The sequence below is a fragment of the Ochotona curzoniae genome, unplaced genomic scaffold (genome assembly GCF_017591425.1).
Source record: "Ochotona curzoniae isolate NIBS_2020 unplaced genomic scaffold, NIBS_Ocur_1.0 scaffold_4683, whole genome shotgun sequence".
NCBI lineage: Eukaryota > Metazoa > Chordata > Mammalia > Lagomorpha > Ochotonidae > Ochotona > Ochotona curzoniae.
The window spans coordinates 33,077,414-33,098,146 of NW_024467121.1; the positions used below are offsets into that span (position 1 = coordinate 33,077,414).

Below are 20,733 nucleotides of genomic sequence, written 5' to 3' on the forward strand. Positions count from 1 at the left end.
ATGTTTGGAGATACTTTGTAAACTAACCAGGAGCTGATAAAGTATAAAGGAAAGCAGTCCGTTGAGTAGGAAAAAATATTATAATTTAGAAAAAGAGGCCAAAAATGGTAATAAAGTGACATGGGGTCAGGAATAGAACTATCTAGGAGCTAAAAGAGGCTGATGCAGTAGTTGGGGCGTCCTTGTATCCTGAGCACCTTCAATCTACCTGCACATGACGGCTGCTTAACAAACATGTATTGTAAGAATGTTGAGTGAATGTGATTTGATATTCTTAATAAGAAGTAGCAATATATTTTTATGGAGAACAGTGCCATCTGTACAACTACTCAATCAAAAGTCAGTACTGCTGGTCAGAGGTCACGGTGCTAATTTGCAATGTTTGCAACATTTCAGTGATGTTTATACATTTTCCATTTCTGTCTGCTTGTGTGTTTTATTCCTAATTCATTTTCAGCTAGAATTTCGTTCTATTAGTGGTGCTATTTAAGTATCTGATAGGGATAAATTAACTAACATACTTCTACAAAGAAATTCAGACTCTCGGCCTGTGGCCAGGACCCTTGTTCCACCTCAGAATTAGGTAAGGCGTGTGGTGTCACATCCAAGCTTGCTGTGGGGAAGAAACCTCTAATGACAGTCACCTATGTTTTTCCACCTGCTGGTGTGGCAGATCCATGGCATGAAGTGGCCTTATTTAAGCTGGGTTCAACTGTATGACAAGTAAATTCAAAATAATTGAACATTTCTTATAGCTCATGAGATTGGCAGTGAACCTTAATACTTTTTTTAAGAAATGAAGAAAACGTTCTTAGTAAACATAAGTTGGATAAAAAAAAAAAAGCGTGAATAACATGGGCACGGGAAGGCAATGGTGAGTGAGTTAGGAAAACCTCAGTAGCAGGTGAGCAATGAGGAGGCAACATACACAGGAATGTGGGACTGGTACTAGAATCCAGGCAAAAGTAGAAGGAAGTTTAAAAGCCTCAACACAGAGCTGGTCAGGGAAAACAATCATTTTGTATGAAGTTTTTCAAAATTAAGAAATCTGATACTACCAAACAAAAGTAAAGCCAATATAGTTCAAAGTCGGGACAGAAAGTTCCTCCCTTGCTTGCTGACATGTCTGTAGAACCTGACACACAACAAATGTGGAACAGGAGTAAGTGAAACAAAATGTTTCTGCATTTTGTGTGGGTTGGATTTCTTTTTAAACAAAAAAATACTTTAAGGATAAAGCCATAAAAATCAGATTAACTAGTAAGTAAATTATAACACTATAATTCCATCTATCTGGAAATAATCATAAAATTTCAAGTTCTAGACCTTGCACCTGAATGTTTGAGGAAATCAAAGCAGTTAACAGTTTTTGCATGGGAGCACCAGAACTTACCAACACTTTAGACATTAGTCAGCGGGAGTGTTTGTTTTCAGTCGAATCATTGTGTTTTGCCACCCATCTCCCTGCGAATGCACCTGGGAAAGCATTTGGTGATGGTTCAGGTCATTGGGGCCTGCACCCACATTGGGAGATCTTGAGGAAACTCCTGGCTGCAACCTGGCCCAGCCCCAGTCATTGAAGCCTCTGGGGAGTGAACCAGCACAAAGAAGATCTCACTGCCTCTCCTCTGACTATAGATATAACTCAAGTAAAAAAATCTGTCTAAAAAACAGACATCTTTATTTGAAGGGCAGAATGATGGGACAGAGAGAGAGAGAGAATCTCCCATACACTGAGTTACTCCCCAGATGGTCACCATGATTGGGTCTGGGCCAGGATAAAGCCAAGGCTAGGAGCTCTGTCCAGCTCTCCCATCTGGGTGGCAGGGCTTTAAGGACTTGGGCCATCATGTGCCAGCTCCCCGGGTCTGTTAGCAGGGAACTGGAGGGGAAGCTGAGTGGCTGGGACCCAAATCCAGTGTCTCATATGGGATACAAGCATTACAAACTGCAACTCAACTCCACCAACCCCAGTGATGAACACTTTTAAGAATGTGTCTGATGTGTGAAATTATAACACTATACTGAGGTAAATTAGTGTTGTTATTTTTTAAATTTACCTTAGTAGTCTTCATCTATAGCACCCTGATCATTTCACCATTACAGCCTTAACTGTTTCCCTTGCCTGTTTGGTCAGTGTTGTACTAAATTACTTTCCTCACTGGGAGCCACATGAGCTCACACTGGTCTTTGCCTGATGTGGCCTCTTCAGACCTGTCACAAGCTGCTCCTCCTCCAGATCTGCCCAGAGGTCTTTTCTGTTGCCTTCCTCTGTATTCCCCTGGCATGGAGTGTAGGTTCTTCCAAGTACTACATGTTTCCTCATATGCGTTACAACTATGCCAGTGTCTTCTGCCCTGTCTCCTCTGTTAACGGCTGTGTTAGAGGAGCACGGTTCCACTAAGGAGTCTCCCTCACAGCCCAGCACAGCATCCCTCATACTAAACACTCATCCCTTGATGTGCAATGGATTTCCTAAAAACAGAGAAAATTGATTCCTATATCCATGCCAATCGTGCATTTCAGTATGACTCTCATTGGAGACGTTAAGTGGACACTTACTTGGTTAGAGTCTAGTCTGCTGTGTGAAAAGACCACACAACCCTGCTCTGTTCTCTCTGAAAGGAAGCCGTAGTATGAGTCTCCACCAATTAAAACCTGGCATTGTCACGTGTCAGTCTTATCTGCAAATGAAAATGGAAGAATTACTGTTCTGTAAGCTTTCAGTAGTATTTCCATATCAAACCATAAGTCCAAGGCCTTGGCCTTGAAAAACGAAAGACATCAGTACTCAAAAAAGAAAACCACCAGTACATTCTCCAGCAGTTATGTTGAGCCCTTGGGTCAGACAGCATCTATCCCTCCCACATTCTTTGAGGATAAAGTTCAGTCATTTAATTTTCAGATGTGAGAAACAAAGGCCCAGAGAAGTTAAGTGAACTTTCTTAATTAACAAAATTAGGAAATAAAAACAGAAATCAATTTAGAAGCACATATGAGGCATTTGTTGTTCTGCGCAATGACATCTTCCAGAACCTTAGCTGCAAAGATGCTTTAAAACAATTTGAATTTGTAGAACTTGGCAAAAAACATGGGCATTAGAAAAATCGAGTTATTACCCATGAGATTTAATTAGCTTTAACATAAACTTTTTAGTGCAACACTACTACAAATGTCATTTGCTTTTTAGCCTTCATTTGAAAAGATATTTCACACAGTCACAATTGCTCTTCAAAAACTGTGCCAGGTCCTTGGCTAAATCTGATATCAAACAGGAAATCGGCACTCTCTTTCCAGCGAAGGAGGGAAAGGGACAGATAAAGCCTTCTATTTTCTAAAAGTGACCTCAGTAGGAAAAGCTGAAACAGAAAATTTGAACTTGATAAATATATACGAAAAATAATGATTTACCTAAAAAGGGAACTTTAACATAAAGGGCTTTGTGAAATTAATATTAGCACTTACATGCTACCTTAAACCATGACACTCACACATCAAAAGAGAACTTCAGCCGCCCAGCTGACAGAGGTGTAGAGTGTAGATTGATGAGAAGATATAATAGTAGACGGCCCGGAGAGTGATGTAAATCTTCAGGAATTCCAGAATTTCTAAGAGTTTTTAATTTACTTGCTTCCTTTTCCTGCAACACAGCTGTCAGCTTAAGCAAAAGTAAATGAGATGTTGCCATGGGTTTCACATTCAGGTGAAACTGTTGGGGCCTCTCCTACTCATGTGTGCTGTCTCAGATCCTGGGGGTTCAGGTGGAAAGCTTCCTTGGGCAACTTAAATAAAGAATTTATGAAAAGATCACTGGGTAACTCAGAATTCCCACGGGAACTGGAGGGCCAGGAACCACTTGTGCCACAGACATGTCCTTAGAAGGACACCATGCTTTTTTTTTTTTTTTCATTTTATTTTTAAAAGACTTACTTCTTATTAGAAATGCAGATTCACAGAGAGAAAGATCTTCCATCTGCTGATTCACTCTGCAAATGGCAGCAGTGGCCAGAGCTGAGCTGGTTGGAAGCCAGGAACCAGGAGCTTCTTCCCATGGGAGTGCAGGATCCCAAGTCTTTGAGCCATCCGCTATTGCTTTCCCAGGCCATAAGCAGGGAACTGAATCGGAAGTTGAGTAGCCAGGATACGAAGTGGCACCCATATGGGATGTTGGCACCACAAGGCTGAGGTTTAGCCATTTGAGCCATTGCACAGGCTCCTGAAACAACACACTTTTATGTCTGCATCACTCACTCGGTGTCTAGACACAAGCTGTCCCCATCAGAGTGACTTCCACCACACCTCTCTCCCATTCAGATGCCTTCCTTGCCCCGAGTAGGAGCTCAACTTATTCCTGCTCTGAGTGGAGGCAGCTGATGGGCAGAAGCTTGGTTATCTGCCCCACCATCCTTCTTAGGAAGGCAGAGGAGTGGGATTCCTGGGTGTCCTTATAAGTTCTGTATCAATCAGGACTTAAGATTGCAGACTGGGCCTGGTGCAGTGGCCTAGCAGCTAAAGTCCTTGCCTTGAATGCACCAGGATCCCATATGGCCGCTGGTTCTAATCCTGGCATCCAGCTCCCAGCTTGTATCCTGGGAAAGCAGTCGAGGACAGCCCAAAGCCTTGGGACCCTACACCTGTGTGGGAGACCCGGAAGAAGCTCCAGGCTCCTGGCTTCACATCGGCTCAGCTCCAGCTGTTGCAGCCACTTCGGGAGTGAATCAGTGGACAGAAGATCTTCTTCTCTGTCTCTCCTTTTCTCTGTATATCTGACTCTCCAATAAAAATAAATCACTCTTTAAAAAAAGGTTGGAGACTTCCCCAGGTACAAACATACAAAGAGCACCCCTGTGCTTGCTGACCAAAAAGAAAATGACACATGGTCATTCCAATCTATCCCTCAATACACGCTTTCAGTCTTTTTTTTAAAGATTGATTTATTTAAAAAGCAGAGTTAAGGAGAATAGAAGAGACCTTTCATCTGTTAGGTTGCTCCTCAAATGGCTGCAATTACCTAGACTGAAATCAGGAGCTTGGAACCCCATCTGTGTCTCCGCGTGGGTAGAGGGACCCAGGCACTTGAATGCTCTGCTGCTTTCCCAGACTCATCCTCAGGGAGCAAGCAGTGGAGCATCTGGGACAGCAGCCGGCACACGCAAGGGGTGCTGGCATCACAGGCGGTTTATCCTGCTGGGCCACAAAAATGGCCCCATGGTTCAAGTCAAACATTTTCTCACTCACAAGAAAGTTGCCATAACTCAGCGTTCACCCTCACAGTTCCTGAGGCACTCTACCCTGTGTCGCCAAGCCAGGGTATCAGGAGTTACCGCGCAGTTCTGACTGCAGGATTTTCTCAGTGTCTTCGATGCACCCTCTGCATTTCGTCGTGGTACTCCATATGAGTACAGGGTTCCATGGCCTGCAGACAAAACTGCAGCCTTCCATGAAAAGACTTAGAAGACTGGGGGATAAGAAAGGAATAAAGAAAAGGAACATTAAACCTTCAACTGTCAACATTTTTGTGTGTCTCATCTGTGCTGGGCACTGGGGGTTACTGCCACATTGAACCTGCCAGTTTCGGAGCTGCCAGGTGCTAAATGTGTGTTTTCATCCATCTATCAGAAATGTTGTGATAATCATAGGAAGAGTTTAGTCCCCAGTAGACTGTGATGAGACGTCCAGGGGATGCAGCATCTCTTTCTGGACCTCTGGGCTTTCGCTAAGTACAGTGTATCCTCCTTCACTAGGCTGGAGGATTAAATAGCACTGTGAACTTTGGGATAGGTCTGGCAAAAGAGAGTCTGGAAAGCAAACATCTGAGCTGCAGAGAGATTCCCGGTGGTTCGAACAGCCAGTCTCCAGGCTATCAAGTGCAGAGACTTCTGCTCAAATCCCAAGTCCTGATCTCACCGTCGGCTAGTGAAACCAACCTTGTACCGACTGTAAGTAAAAAACATACAAAAGAGTGAGAAAGTCTGCTATAGTCACAAGAGGAAATGGTCAACAATGTCAGTCCTTAGAGTAAGTTGTAATTATCACAGACTTTAAAATAATTGTGTGAGTATATTCAGAAATCTATTTAAGGTTTACTATATTATGAAGTGATAGCAGATATGATTTTAAAAAAAAGATTAAAACTGTGTTAAAATGGAGGTGCTAGAAATTAAAATTTTATTGGAAATAAAAATTTTCCCAAGGCTAAATAGATTATTGGATATAGAAAAGGAAAAGGATATTGAGCGAGCTTGAAATCCCATCAACAGAAAATTTCCAAAATAAAACACAAGGAAACAAATAAAAATAAAATGTAAGAGTAAAATCTATGAAACAACAATAGGTAATCTACAATGCATGCAATAGGAGAGTTCCTGAAAATAGAGGTGAGAGGAAATGTGGCAGCAGAGCAATGTGAAGACAATCAAGGAATACGAGAATCAACCTACAGATCAAAAATTTCATTGAACTGTGAGGCATATACCATATGTACAATTGCAGTTTCTAGAAGATAGGAATGGGTAGGTGGCCAAGAAAAAAATCTGGGAAGAAATTCTATTTAATAGAATCATATCCACACAGAGCCTAAAGCTCAGATATTCCCAACATAATTTGAAGAGTAATAGTTCAGTGTAATGGTACACTTTACCAGCAGTCAGATGAAATACATCCAGTGACAGAAGAACAAAGGGTGACATAAGACACACTTCCTCGTGTCCTCTAAAGCATGCCAGATGCCTGCTGCATGCCATGAGTTGTGCCAATGTCAGAGGAGACAGAAATCATGACCAACAACACACAACCTGGTCCTTGAGTACAGATGACGATTCTCAGATGAGGCAAATGCTATGCTTTACAGACGTTCCGCCAAAGATGAATGAGGGTTGACAAGAGCAAGAATGTGCCAGCCAGGAACACTCACAAGGGTGAAGACTGAGTACTGAAGGGAATCAAAGTTGGAAGGGAAGAGTGTGGGCAGAACAAGAGAAAAGGTGACCCAAAGCCCAGGCCAACACATCCTGTCTTCCCAAGACCATTGGGAAATCCTTCTGGGCTCTGGGGTAGAGACAGGGTGTGAAATGTTAACATTTTGAACACCTTGCTCACATCACATTAAAGCTCCTCTACGCCTGTAACATTTCCGAATTCCCACAGTTCCATGTAGATAGAGAACTTCTTTCGGCAGTTGCACTACAAAGAAGTAATCAACCTTTAGCTATTAGGAAAATAGCATAGAGGTAGATCATACAAGCTGCTTATTGATTGCTGTACTTCCAGTGTCAAGGCTTTGAAAGTGTTTCTCAGTTTCAGCCATTTCTGCTTAGTGGACTCCCACATGCTCCTACTAGATTGTGCTGATTGTAGCATGATGTGAATCCAAATAGGAAAGTGACCAGTCAGCTGAGCTGCTCAGCTGTGTCCAAGTTTGTGTGTTCATATTTTGGACATGAGTCTGTATCTGCTGTTCACATTACAAGCAATACTACAAAACTCATACAGCACACTTTTGAGCAATGGGTAACTGTCAAATGTATATTTGATATTTTTGTTATGCAATTTTAAAACGTATCTTCCTTTCTGACCTAAGTAACTTGTCATTTTAAAACTTTTTACATTCATTTCTGAATAAGCTTGAGCTGGAATAGGTAACTTTGTTAAGTATGCAGGACCTTTAAAGTATGTGTGGGTACTTGCATGGCTCAGGATCTCAGGGGAGCGATGTTTTATATTGTTTGGCAGTGGAAGATCTTTTGTCAAATACACAGGTCTCGATATATATTTTGAGATTTCAGATTTTTTTAGGGCCTTTGCCATTTAGAAACATCTGTTTTTTTAACCTTCGTTGCCTCCTTTATTGTTATTTTATTAGTGCATAGGCCTAAGTACTTCCACACAATTATCTCCTCCATACACATTGAGAGAAAAAAGAATGGCCCGGTAGTAATACAGTGGCTTTCCTGAGACACTACTGTGAGCTCTTATAACAAAACCTTGTGAATCAGGGTAATTCAGAGTGAATATTATTTTTGTTCCAGGTAATATTTAGGTTTCAAGGAATGGTGAAGGAGGACACTGATTTAAGTCATTGCGTTAAACTTTGCTGGTTCTTTTTCCTGAAGACTGTGCACACCTTTGTCAGCCCACTTGGTGTCCTTGTGTCCTCTGGTTTGCAAAAAGGAGGATGTGGAGACATAGCAGTCCCCGCGCCCAGGAAAGTGAAGGAAGTCCTAGAAGAATGGAAAATCTTTAGACAGTGCTTTTTTTTAGACTGAGTTCCACTTTTGTGTGGCTTTGTCTGTTACCAGATTTCAGGCTGTATAAACTCCATTTTTGAATCAGTGCTACTCTCTGGGTGTCTGCCTGGTAGTCATCACTGTAAGGAATATGTGTGTATGTGTGTGTTGGGACTAGTCCGTAGAAAAAACATCAATCCAGTGCCTATGAAGAATTGTCTACTTTTTGCCCTTTTCTGGAATGTTTGGCATACACCTGAAAGGTTCAAAGGAGAATGTGTTACATCCAAGAATTTTCCCTTCTGAAGTTTCTTCACCATGCTGGAGTCATAAAGATAGCAAGCAGATAACAAAAATCATGAACATAAAGGAAATGGGAGTTGACCATTTCTGTGTGGAGAACAGTGACAATGATGGCTAACCCAGGATACTACCCTTGTCAGGCTACTAAGCTCTACTTTCTAAGAGCCCAATGTTTGGCTCCTTCCTGCTTTAAATCTGCCTCCTTCCCTTTAATAGTTTCAATCAATAGAGCTAGAGATGCTAATGTTAGATGTAAAAAAATTTCAGGCTGTCCTTCATTTTTATAACCAGATACTTGATACTTATTCAACAAAAGAAGGTCAACATCTATAGCCAATATAATTGAACTGTCTGATAATAGCATCTACCTTCTATATTAAAAAAAAATTAGATCTATGTGTCCATGGTTAGTCATCAATTACTCTTTTCTGTTGCCCTGTGGATATGTTGACATTCTTTAAGAATTTCTTTTAGCTTTTAACGGTACAGTGATTAATTTGAGCAGTTTCCATACTTGACATTGTTTTTGATCTTCTTTTTACTTTGTTTCCTGCTTTCTGCATTCTCTTCCCTCACCCTCCCTCTTCTGCATCCCATTTCTAACTGTTGGGTTGTTTTGTTCATGTGTCTGTGTATGTGTTGTTCCTTTTTGTTCTTTGTTGGTTTGGTGTTCTCTCCTTTCTTCTTGTTCCCACTCCCCTGCCGCTGTAGCCCCACAGGCTGTGGACACTGGCTGAGCAGGTAGGGGACTTTTCTGTTCATCACAGTGGTACATGCCTGCCTCCCTCCCACCCTACCCACTTCCAGCCATGGGACAGGCTGGAAGTTGAGGGCAAATCTTGAGGATCTGTGAGACCCTAGTGATGGCAGGTATTAATGGATCAGGATGATATCACTGCCCATATCGTTTCAAATGTTTCAACATGTGACATATGCCACATTTCTGTTGTACATGATCAGTGATTCCTTTGCCAATTTGAATTCATCTCCATTTTGCATCATTTTCCACTGATTTTAGTCACCTGTTTCCTGATATATATATATATTTGTTTTTAATTCACTTTCAGTAGTTGTGTATTTTGCCTTACTTAAAACATCAAACTAGTCAGTGCTAGACTGAAACACAGAGTGAATAGTCTCAGGTAGGTGAGAAAGAATCCTCTTTGCATGTCCGTTTAATCTTGCACCCAGGACCTAATTTGTATGTGCTCTTTTTTCCCTTTTCCCTGGTAGTAAGAGATCAAAGACCAGAGTTGTTAAATAGTATATATTTTAATGAGTATTTCTTTATTTTTGTTTTTGCCTTCCATTTAATTCACCTTTGGTGCAAAATTGGGATTCTTTCTTGAAGAACTTTAGAGTAGATCTTCAAATGAGTTCTGAAGGGCTCTCTTTGTTCTGACAAATTTGATGTGAGTTCTTTTTCCAGAGTATTAAATTGCTTTCCTAAATTGTCTACATGAGACGTTGTTTTATAATGTCGCCTTAATAATATTGCACTTACATAGGCAGAAATCACTGATCAGAAGTTAACCCAGCAGATTTGTTTTTTAAAGATTTATTTATTTATTGGAAAGTCAGATATACAGAGAGGAGGAGAGGCAGAAAGATTTCTGTCTACTGATTCACTCACCAAGTGGCTGTGACTGCCAGAACTGAGCTGATCAGGAGCCAGGAGCATCTTCTGGATCTCCCAAGGGTGCAGGTCCCAGGCTTTGGACCGTGCTGGACTGCTTTCCCAGGCCACAAGCAGGGAGCTGGCTGGGAAGTGGGGCTGCCAGGACTCAAACCAGTGCCCCTATGTGATCTTGGCTCATGCAAGGCAAGGACTTCAGCTGTTAAGCTACCACACCAGGCCCAACGCAGCATATTTTGAAATGATTTATGGTGTCAATATGATATGTCTGGGCCCTTGTAATAAATAGATGGCTCGTACCACAAAGTTCTACTCAGTTGACCAGGATATACACATACAACCTTCTTGTAGCAAGGACTTAGATAATTTCTTGAGACTGGAGAATTAAAACACAAGCAGAACTATAAAGAACCATCCTCTTAGATCTCCCAGTTGCAATCTTTCAGCTCAGATCACAAGTTTCCTTCAGTATCCTGAATTCTAAAAATTCTCCTCTTTGGATACCATGTAGTCAGAATTTCTAGGAAATGATGCTTCATGCCCATGACAACCTGCTTTTACAGCCAACCATTTTCTTGGCAGTACTTAGCAAAACCCATGGCATGTCTCTTCTTTTTTATATATTTGGTAGTCGAGCTATCTGAAAATCCAGTATTAACAAGATATTCCTTCTGGAACTTTGATTATCAAAAAGGTTGACAGGTAGCTTGGAGAGAGGTATAGTTTTTGTGTTTTGAGGCTTTTGGGTTTTTTTTTTCCCCCAGTTTAAGAGCTTACCAGAGAAATGTTTACCAGCTAGTAGGAAGCACTGAGCCCAGGTTCCCTCTGCACAAACTGGAGTTAACCTTGCTGTGTTACTGTTCACAGGGCACCTCAGGACCTGACCCAACCACTGTCTATGTTGATATGAGAGCACTGAGGCATGACAGGTACAGTACACTGTTGCTGCTTTCCTTTATTTCATTTTATTTTATTTTTATCTTATTTTATTGGCTACCTAACTAAAGGTACACTTTGAGAAGAAAGGCACCAATGTTGATGTGCTCCAAATATAAATAATCTTTTAAAAACATTTCTTAAATTTTAACATTTTAAAATAATGTTTATCAGAAGATGTATTTATCAATTTTAAAATCAGTCTTAAAAGGAGAGGTAAAAAGAGATTTTGCCACCTGTTGGTTGGCTTCCAGATGACCACAAAAGTCAAGACTGGGCTGGGCTGAAGCCAGGAGCCTGGATTTCCATTCACATCTCCCACATGGGTGGCCAAGGGCCCAAGCACTGGAACCATCCTCCACTGCCTTGGCAAGCACAGTAGCAGAGAGTTGGATCAGAAGCAGAGCAGCTGGGGTGTGAACTGGCATTCATGTGAGATGCCAGCATCAGAAGCAGCAGCTTAACCTGTGGAGCCAGAAATACCAACCCTGAAGTTGGGTTATCTTATGAATAAAGTGGTGTGGGGTTTAGCAGGGTGGCTCCAGCTTTGCAAATGGACACTTCACTGGGTAGCCGCAGTAATGTGACCTGTGTTTTTCTACCCAGCATTCTAATGGGGCTGAGGGATAGAATCTTCTTCCAAGGAGCATTAGATACTTGTAACATCCATCATGGGCCATACAGTAGTATCAGCCTTGCTATATGAACCTGCTGTAGTTTTATTGAAGTTGGGCCCCACATACAAATGATTTGACAGGTCTGCACTAGAGGATTTTGCAGACCTTGGACGGCCCCTGGGCCAGATGCTCCCCACCAATGTAACCTGAAAGCAGTAGTAAGACCCCATTTAGCAGCATTCCTAGCAGGGGAAGACACCATGTGCATTGCCAACTTTCAGTCCCAGCTGCTCCACTTCTGATCCAGCTCCATGCTGATGCTCCTGGGAGAGCAGCAGAGGATGCCCCAAGTGCCTGAGCCACTGCAGCTATCTAGAAAAATGAACCAGCAGGTGGAAGATCAGTTCCTCTCTCTGTGTAACTGTTTCAAATAAATACATCTTTAAAATAACATTCCTCCCATATTTCTTTATATGAATTGAAATTTTATGTGAACATGTTTTCTGTGGAATTTTTAAATAGCAGTCAAGTCACCAGTTCTGTCCAGTGGTAAGTGGTTGTGTGTTTCTGAACAGAAAAGGGTATGGTCAGGTCAGCTGAGAATGCCTTTAGGAGGACTCCTGGCGCAACAAGGAGGATCTAATGAGATACCCAGGAGGGAAGGAGTTTTTACTGCAGACTTTTCCTACTTTAACCAGGTCATTTCTATTTTTGGTGGTTACACGGTACCTTTTGATTTTTGCTTACATAATGTGTGTACCCTGACATTAGTGTCATTAAGAGTCATTGATGTGCCAGGTACTGTGCTTGCTATTTCCTCTGTATTGTTGCTTTCACTCATTTGCTGACACATGGCACTATGTGGTTAGTAGGTAGGAGACATGGAGGGAATGATGGGAGCCACTGCTTGCTGCTTCCCATGTGGGTAGGTGTATTGGGGTGGAGTGCAGAGACCACCAAGGAGGAGACTGGGTTCTGCCAGCTAGCCTCCCCTGTACAGCTGCTGGAGAGCCTGGGCAATCACCACTCCCCCAGCACAAGCTCTCGTCAGGATGTCTGTGTCCTGGGTGGACATCTGATCATGTGTGAAGGCTTTTGATTGGCTCAGTGTGGGAAGTGGTTCTGCTTGCATCTAGTTGGTGGAGGCCAGGGGGTGCTGCCCAAGGCAGCACATGACCACAATGTCAGCAGTGCCAAGAATGAGAAACCAGGCCAATGGCTATAACTTTATCCCACTTGTGGGCCACATTTCTGCCCCCTCTGGCTCTTGAGTTAGCCCTCACTGTTCAAAACAACTACTGCTCTAAGATACAGAACTGTAATTAGAGGCCGTCACGACAGGCCGGAAGCCAGAGGACAACAAGATTGTCTGTCCCCAGACCATCAGCAACAAGATATCAAAGTTCCAGCTGGAACACTTTCAAAATTCAGAAACTTTTAGGGAGATGTGAAATAGCTTTTCCTGGGGCCATGCCATTTTCCAGTTACAGCTTCTGGGCTTGAAAACCTGTTTTACTCTAAAGTTTGAGAAGATAAATCAATAATAGTAAAACCTACTCAACAAGTGAGCGGCAAGCCATTTGAGAGTACCAGGCTGAGCAATGTTGGTGCAGACCTGTCTGGAGCCTGGCCTTCCAGACGCATGACAAGAATACACAAAGACAGTGAGGGTAGACACTGCCCACCTTGGAGACACAAATCCCGTTGTGTTGTGAGTCCTTGGAAATCAGACAAGGTGATCGTGTGGGGATTCAGGGATGCTCCCCTTCCCTGAAACATATTGACTGTCTCAGGAACTGAGGCAACCTACTCTTTGGTCGTCTTCACAGTGAAAAAGCTGCCTGTTGAGATAATATCTGATTTAAGAAAAGTGAAATGAAAGTACAGCCAGTACAGCGTGTAAAAATAGAGGTGAAAGTTCAGTAGTCAGATCAATATCGCTGTGCCGGAAAGAATGGAGACCTGGACTCCAGGCCGGGCTTTCTGTGTGAGGTGCCATGTCTTTGACCTTTCCCAAGTCAATAATCTTTATAAGTGATGGTTTTATGCTAATTGGATATGATAATCTACACTTTACCCCGACTATACTCCCAGCTCATTATTTAGAAAAAAAAACAGAATTAGAAGTGCTTTGTGACCTGGAAACTGCTATGCAGTTACACATTATTAGATGTAACTGTCGTAATAGCACAGATTGTATTAACATGGTGTTAACTCTTATTAGAGGGGTCAGGGAGGCTGCTGCTGGACATGTGATCTCTGGCACACTCATGCGACAGTGTGCCCTTATTTGATCACAGTGGGATCTCCCAGACTCCAACAGAATGTCCTTCCAAGTCTTCCACTGTCTTTCTCTCCTTCAGAATTTTATGTAGAAAATTGAGAAGCCAGGCTGTCCTCTGGATCGTTAGCGTCCGTCTTTCAGTCCTGGTTCTGCCCCGGCAGCCCTTCCCTGGGAGTGCAGAGCACTGCTCCTGCCAGGGGACAGCACTTGCTCTGTTGCATCTCCCTCTGCCATACCCACCTCACCCCGGTGCCCCAGCACCGAGGCAGTGCGGTTGTCCTCCTGGGCTCCCGGGCTCACTCCATCCTTCACTCTGTTCCCATTAGAAAGAGTCATGCCAGACCTGGTCAGAAGGGTTGTCCAAGAGGAAGTGTGCCCTCATCACACTGGGTAGGCAGCTATGGATGCATGCTCAGTAGCCAGAAGGCAGAGAAACGGAAGACCCTGCTGAAACCCCAACCCTGATTCAAAAAAAAAAAAAAATGAGGCTATGGCTTTCTGCCTGGAAAATATCAGGGTCTGGTGTAAGGATTAATTACTTTTCCTGTTGCCTAAATGGTTGATCCATCTGGGAACCCCAAGGCACCTGCTCAATTATCACTTAATTAACCTGGAGAAGGCAAAGTTACCGGTTTGTGTGTGCAGTTTACCCTGGAGAGGAGAAGGCATGAGCTTGCAGAAAAGACTCATGGTGGGATAGAAGCAGTGCAGCAAGAGCACAGAGCAGCCAAAGCCATGTCGCCGTGCTTGGTGTCTGCCCATTCCATTCCCCAAAACCGCCTTGTGTGAGGCTGGTGATCTGCGCATGCAGCAGAATGTTTCTGTGTCACATCACGAGAACACATGATCTCCCCGTTCCCCAGAATAGATTGTATCTCTACATGCACAGGGGAGAAACGGTGAAATGATCCTGAGACTATTTGGAAATACCTATTTGGTTTTAAATTATGCGTTAGGTTTATTTTGAATTCCTAGTCTGTCAGTCATGTTCAATTTGATCTTTTCTTATGCATTTGAATTTTTCCAACTGCCTAGAAAAGAAAAACACATTATTTTTTTTTAAAGACGTATTTATTTGAAAGAGTGAGAGAGACGGGAAGGAAGAAACAGAAATGTTCAATCTACTGGTCTCCTGCACCTTCCCCTGAAATGACCACAAAGCCCTGGGCTGGACAGTGCTGACACCAAATTGGGCAATCACTCACTACTTTTCCCAGGCACATTAGCAACAAAATTAAATGGCAGTTGGGCACCCAGGACCCTAATGCTGGCATCACAAGTAGCATTTGGACCCACTGTGCTGCAACACCAACCCATTTTTTGCATTTGAAGAAATAGTTTCAGCAGTTTCTCATATCTTACAAACACAATGTTAGTGTAAAAAAGCTTAAAGTGTAAACTGCTTGACTTACTCAGTACGTATAACCTGAAGGTGGGATTAAAGATGTAATTCAATTTTTTTAAATGGGGTTGACATGATGGCATAGTGGGCTAATCCCCAGCCTGCAGCACCAGCATCCCAAATGGGTGCTGATTCAACTCCCACCTGCTCCACTTTCCATTTAGCTCCCTGCTAATGGTCTGGGAAAGCTGCGGAGGTGATCTAAGCACTGAACCCCTGTACCCACAGAGGAGACCCAGAAGAAGCTCATAGCTCCCCAGCTTCATAGCAGCCCAGCTCTGACCATTGCAGCCATTTGGGGGAGTGAATCAACAAATAGATCTCTACCTGACTTACAAGTAAGATAAATAAATCTTTAAAAGGGAGAAAATAAAGAAAACACAAATCCTAAATATCTGGCCAATGGTTAGCCAAGTGTCAAGATCCTGTGAGAAGTGAGCATAGAACCAATCCTCTGTCAATAGACTTCTGATTCAGTTAGCAACAGAATGGGCGGGACAGGATGGAAATGAAGACAAGGCTAGCAAGGATGCCTCTGCCAGGTCAGTTCCTGATTGTGTGTGTGTGTGTGTGCGCACGCACTCTGTATGCACATGTGAATTTGTGCAGCTATCTTGTATATGTTGTACTGTGTCTGTATGTGCATGTTTGTGTGCTGTCCATGTGTCTGCATTGTGTGTGTTATATCTTCATGCATATTTAAGTGGGTTGCATGTGTGTTATGAGTGTACATTTTGTGTGCAGAAGTGAAGTATATGTTGTGTGAACATGTTGCACATGTGTTTTGGGTGCACTCAGTATGCGTGTGAGAGCTTTTCCATGTGTGGTTATATATGTTTTAAGTATACAAGAATATGTGCACATTGTGAATGTGATATGAGTGAGGATTCCTAAGTGTATATATACATGAATGTGTGTGACTTGGTGCAAATGAGATAGTATTGCCAGTGTTGTGTGTCTGTGCCAGGCCTCGCATTGTGTGTTGGGCATGTGGTGGTACAGATGTGTACACAGGTGTGTGTGCGTGCACATAGAGGGCGAGAGAGTTCTGCAGCTACTCTTTATGGCCTCACCACGGTCTGTGATCTCAGAAGACGGGCAGCTGAACCCTCCGTGGAGCTTGCTGTCCTTTGCTCAACAGTATTATCCCAACTTCTGATTCTGTCACGCAGCTCTCTCGTTCCTGTACCACTAAGTACACACAGGCAGCCTCAGTGCTCTGTATCAGATTGCAGCCTCAACCAGAGTCCTCCTGGTCTCTGATTTCGGTGACTGATGTGAGCTGTGAGGTCAGGTTTAGGCTCAGAACCTTGTCCCTGGGCTCAGCTGTGGGAGGCAACCTTTGACGCATGTCACGTGAAGGGCGCTTACCTCTGATGGCTTCTTCCAGAAAACCCACAGCGCACAAGTAACTGTGAAGAGAAACATGAAATTCAGATTGAAAGGCATCCTAGATCGCCAAAAACAGAACATTCTCAGAGATTCTCACAGCCCCAAAGAGTGGAAGGAAACAGATGCCTTAATGGCATAGGGGGCCTGGGGTAGAAAGCGAACAATAGAAGGAAATGGAAGGCATCTTAATGAGTTAATAATATCTCCATTTTGGCTCACTAATGGTGATACAAGATCTGCATATGTGTGTGTTTTGTGCGGTTCCTACAAGGGGATGTGGTAGGAGTGGTAGACGTGTCTGCAAAGAGAGGAGGCACATGCAAAGTTTATCATTTTACATGGGGAAAAAAACGCTTCATTTTGTGATTTGCTCCATTGATACACTGTTATGTACAAAATTAGGTGAAAACATTATTTTCCACCTAATTTATAGGGCGATCGAGCCCTGTTTCTAGAACTGTTTCCTTTCGTTAGTATTGAATTTATTTGAAAGAGAAAGATCTGCTATCTACTGGTTCACTCTGTAGATGCCCACACAACCAGGACCAGGCCAGGAACTCCAGCCAGCGCTCCCACTTGGATGGCAGGAGTATGAGCATCTGTGCCTGCCAGCAGGTACATTAACAAGTAACTGGATCAGAAAGACAGCTAGGACTCTGGCTGAGGGCCTCTGCAGGCTGGACAGATATGCCAGCGACTTGGTTGCAGCAAAAACACCTGCCCATACACCTTGGTGATGGAACCTTGCTCACTGCTAGACTTCTGGGCTCACCATCTTGGACTTTGCCTCACTGTAATTTTGATTTCTAGGAGAACCCTCCTTTTGTTAGTATTGGTGCTTTCAGTGTATTTTGTCATTCTGACAAACCTGCTAAGCCACGGTGCCAGCTCCTTTGATAGCTTTAAAATGAGGCTTAAGCATTGGGCTTTATTTTGGAGGGGAGGGCTTTATTTTGTTTAAATAACCTTGAGGTCAGCATTGTACCATAGCAGGTTAATAGGCCCCACTTGGGATGCCGCATCCCATATCTAAACCTCAATTCGAGACCCAACTACTCTGCTTCCAGTCTGGCTCCCTGCTAATGTGCCTGGGAAAGCAGCAGAAGACTACTAAACTCCTTGGGCCCCTGCACCCATGTAGAAGAATCAGAAGAAGCTACTGGCTCCTGGCTTCTGACTGGCTCACCTCTGGCCATTGCAGCCATTTAGGGAGTGAACCACTGGATGGAAGATCTTTCTATCTTTCCTTTTCTGTGTATAATCTGCCTTTCTAATAAAAATAAACAAATTGAATTTGCTGGTTCATTCTTGAGACGGCTGCAATGCCTGGGAATGTGCCAGGCTGAAGCCAGGAGCTTCTTCCAGGTCTCCCATGTGGGTGGCAGGGCCCTAAACACTGGAGCCAGCTTGAGCCACTACCTCCTGCTCTTCCAGGCGCAGGTGACTTAATCTGATGAGCTGCTGAAAGCATTTCAGCTGATCTCAGGCAGACCTACCTACCTGTCTTTCCTGGGGGCTCTGGTTTTTAATATTTTGTGGTATTCAGTAAATCTCTATCAAGAAATTCGAGGATTGTGATGTTATTCTTCTAAAAGGCAATTTTTAAATTTTTTCAAAGATTTATTATTTTTTTCTAAAAAGATTTACTTATTTTTTTTTATCTGAAAGGCAGATTTACAGAGAGAGATGGAGAGACAGATTTTCCATCCACTGGTTAACTCCCCAGATGACTGAAATGACCAGAGTTGAGCTGGGTCTCCCACGCGGGTGCAGGGTCCCCAGGCTTTGGGCAATCCTCCCCTGCCTTCCCAGGCCACAGGCAGGGAGCAGGACGAGAAGCGGAGCAGCTGGGACACAAATCAGCGCCCATATGGAGGATCAGCAAATTGAGCCATCACGGTGAACCTGCGAATAGAAGATCTCAGTCTCTCCCTGTTCTAATTCTGCCTTTTAAATAAAATAGATATTTTTAAATATGATGAAATTTTCATTAACTTATTCCTTTGGACTAAAAACAATTGTAAAGACGGTTTGCTGTCTGAACTGGCTTGCTCAGGCACATCCCATTGGGATGGTACACACTTGGGCCCTGCCTTCCCAAGTGTGTGTTAGTCTCATGTGTAAGCAGCACCACATCAGGACCAGGTGTGTCCATCGTAGACGATGGGCAGCTCTTTGAAGGATGCCGTTTAGCTCTTGGTTCCCTTTTGGCTAACGCTAAGCTGAACCGTGGTTGCTTCAAAGTCAGAATTGTGTTTCCCAGTTAATTTGCAGACTTGGCCAGTGCAGCTTGCTCAGCCTTCCCTGTGGCCTTGATTGCTGGGCTCTCCCAGCTTCTCTGGCCTGCCACGGTGTTTGGCGTGCCGTCAGTTCCCCCTCCCTGTGACGTTGACCTTTGCTGCTCTCTGATGCTCAGAGTTCTCTTGAGAATTTTCTCACGTGAGTACCCATGTGCTGTCTGATGGGCAGAAATAAACTGAAAAAATCATAGTCACTCGTGTTTCTGTTTATTTGCAGAGTCCGTTTAGTAGAGAGAGGGTCTCCTCACAGTTTACCCTTAATGGAATCAGGAAAAGTAAGTACTCCAAGTGGAAACACACACATTTCTGTAGGAGTTTGAATGTTTGGCTGTTTGAAAGTTTGAGAAGTACATTTTGTAGAATTTTTTTCCAAAAGAAACATTTTTGGAAATAATATTTCAGAACTAAGTTTGTCCGTGAGTACAGAAACTCAAAATAATTGTGTTTTAAACCATTTTATGTTTTTATCTCTCACGTCTTCAATTACTATGGAAGTAGACAGTAAATGCTTATCAGTGGACAACTAGTATTTTCTACTATAGTGATTACTTAAAAAAAAAAATAGAACTGAAGGACAAGAGACATATGTAAGCCCAAATAAACAACTTTGCTATCTGCGCTTCGGTCTCAAGTGTCCATTGCCTTCTCCACTTGACTTAACTCTGAAAGCATCTTTTGTCATCTGTGCCTACCGGAACCCAGGTTAGAGGCCTTCCTAACACCAGCTCTCACAGCAGGAAGGCACTCCCCACCCAGTCTGACACTGTCTGGCAGCTGCAGAAACCACACTTGTCAGATCTCACTTCCAACCTGAGGCGCAGCAGCAGTGTTCCAAGAGATGTGGTGATCTCGCCATAGGATGGCCTTTGTCTCAGCCAGCTGTGGAGGCATAGCATGACATCAGCTGACCCAAGGCTGGCTGCGTTCAAGACTTTGACCATTGACTACTGGCTCCTTTCCATCTGTGATTCCAGTGGGCTTGGGAACAGTTCCATTAAGAAGGAGATGCCCAAGATTGACAGGCATGATAACAAAAGATGCTTACCTGCAGCAAAAAGTTCTCCGTAATTTGGGACAAAATTCCTTTGGGGAAAGCACGAGGCTTCCATAGAGCCATTCCCAGAGGCTGGTGGCCGTGCTGGCAGTTGTCACATGGCAGCTTCCTACAGAGTCAGATTGCTAGAGTCACTGTGGGTTATCATTGAGGTCTCCCTCATTCCTGAAAACTTTATGCTGGAACTTCCTTAGTGCAGTTACTGTAAGGCCTACCCTCGTTTGTGTTCAGGGGCTGTGCTAAGACTCCACTGAAATAGCTGGTAGGTCCTCTTTTGCAGGATCACACCGTGTTAAGTGCTATCTCATTTATCATTTTTTGTTGTTGTAATTCAGAACTACTTAGTGATTTCTAGATTTGTTTCCTAGTGTTATTGAAGTATGTTTGACAATCAGAATTCTTAATTTAAGGTCACTTTAACATAGGATGTTTTGTTGTAATAATTATGATGAAATTGGTATGCTATAATTTTAGAATGATGTACAAATCTGTGGAATGTAATTTTGCTTGAATGTCATACTTCTTTCTACATCACTTTTTTTTTAAAGAAAAATAAGAGCTTGACATAAAGACAAGGTTGATCT

The 20,733-nt window shown here is 43.1% G+C and overlaps 1 protein-coding gene across 1 annotated transcript in view; it reads left to right on the forward strand.

Moving 5' to 3' along the window:
- DIP2C (disco interacting protein 2 homolog C) overlaps positions 1-20,733 on the forward strand; it is a 377,029-nt gene that overhangs the window by 346,033 nt on the left and 10,263 nt on the right. Inside the window, exons 32-33 of the mRNA XM_040967822.1 lie at positions 11,032-11,093; positions 19,313-19,370. Coding sequence (XP_040823756.1) covers positions 11,032-11,093; positions 19,313-19,370 — 120 coding nt within the window. The remainder of the gene's footprint in view (positions 1-11,031; positions 11,094-19,312; positions 19,371-20,733) is intronic.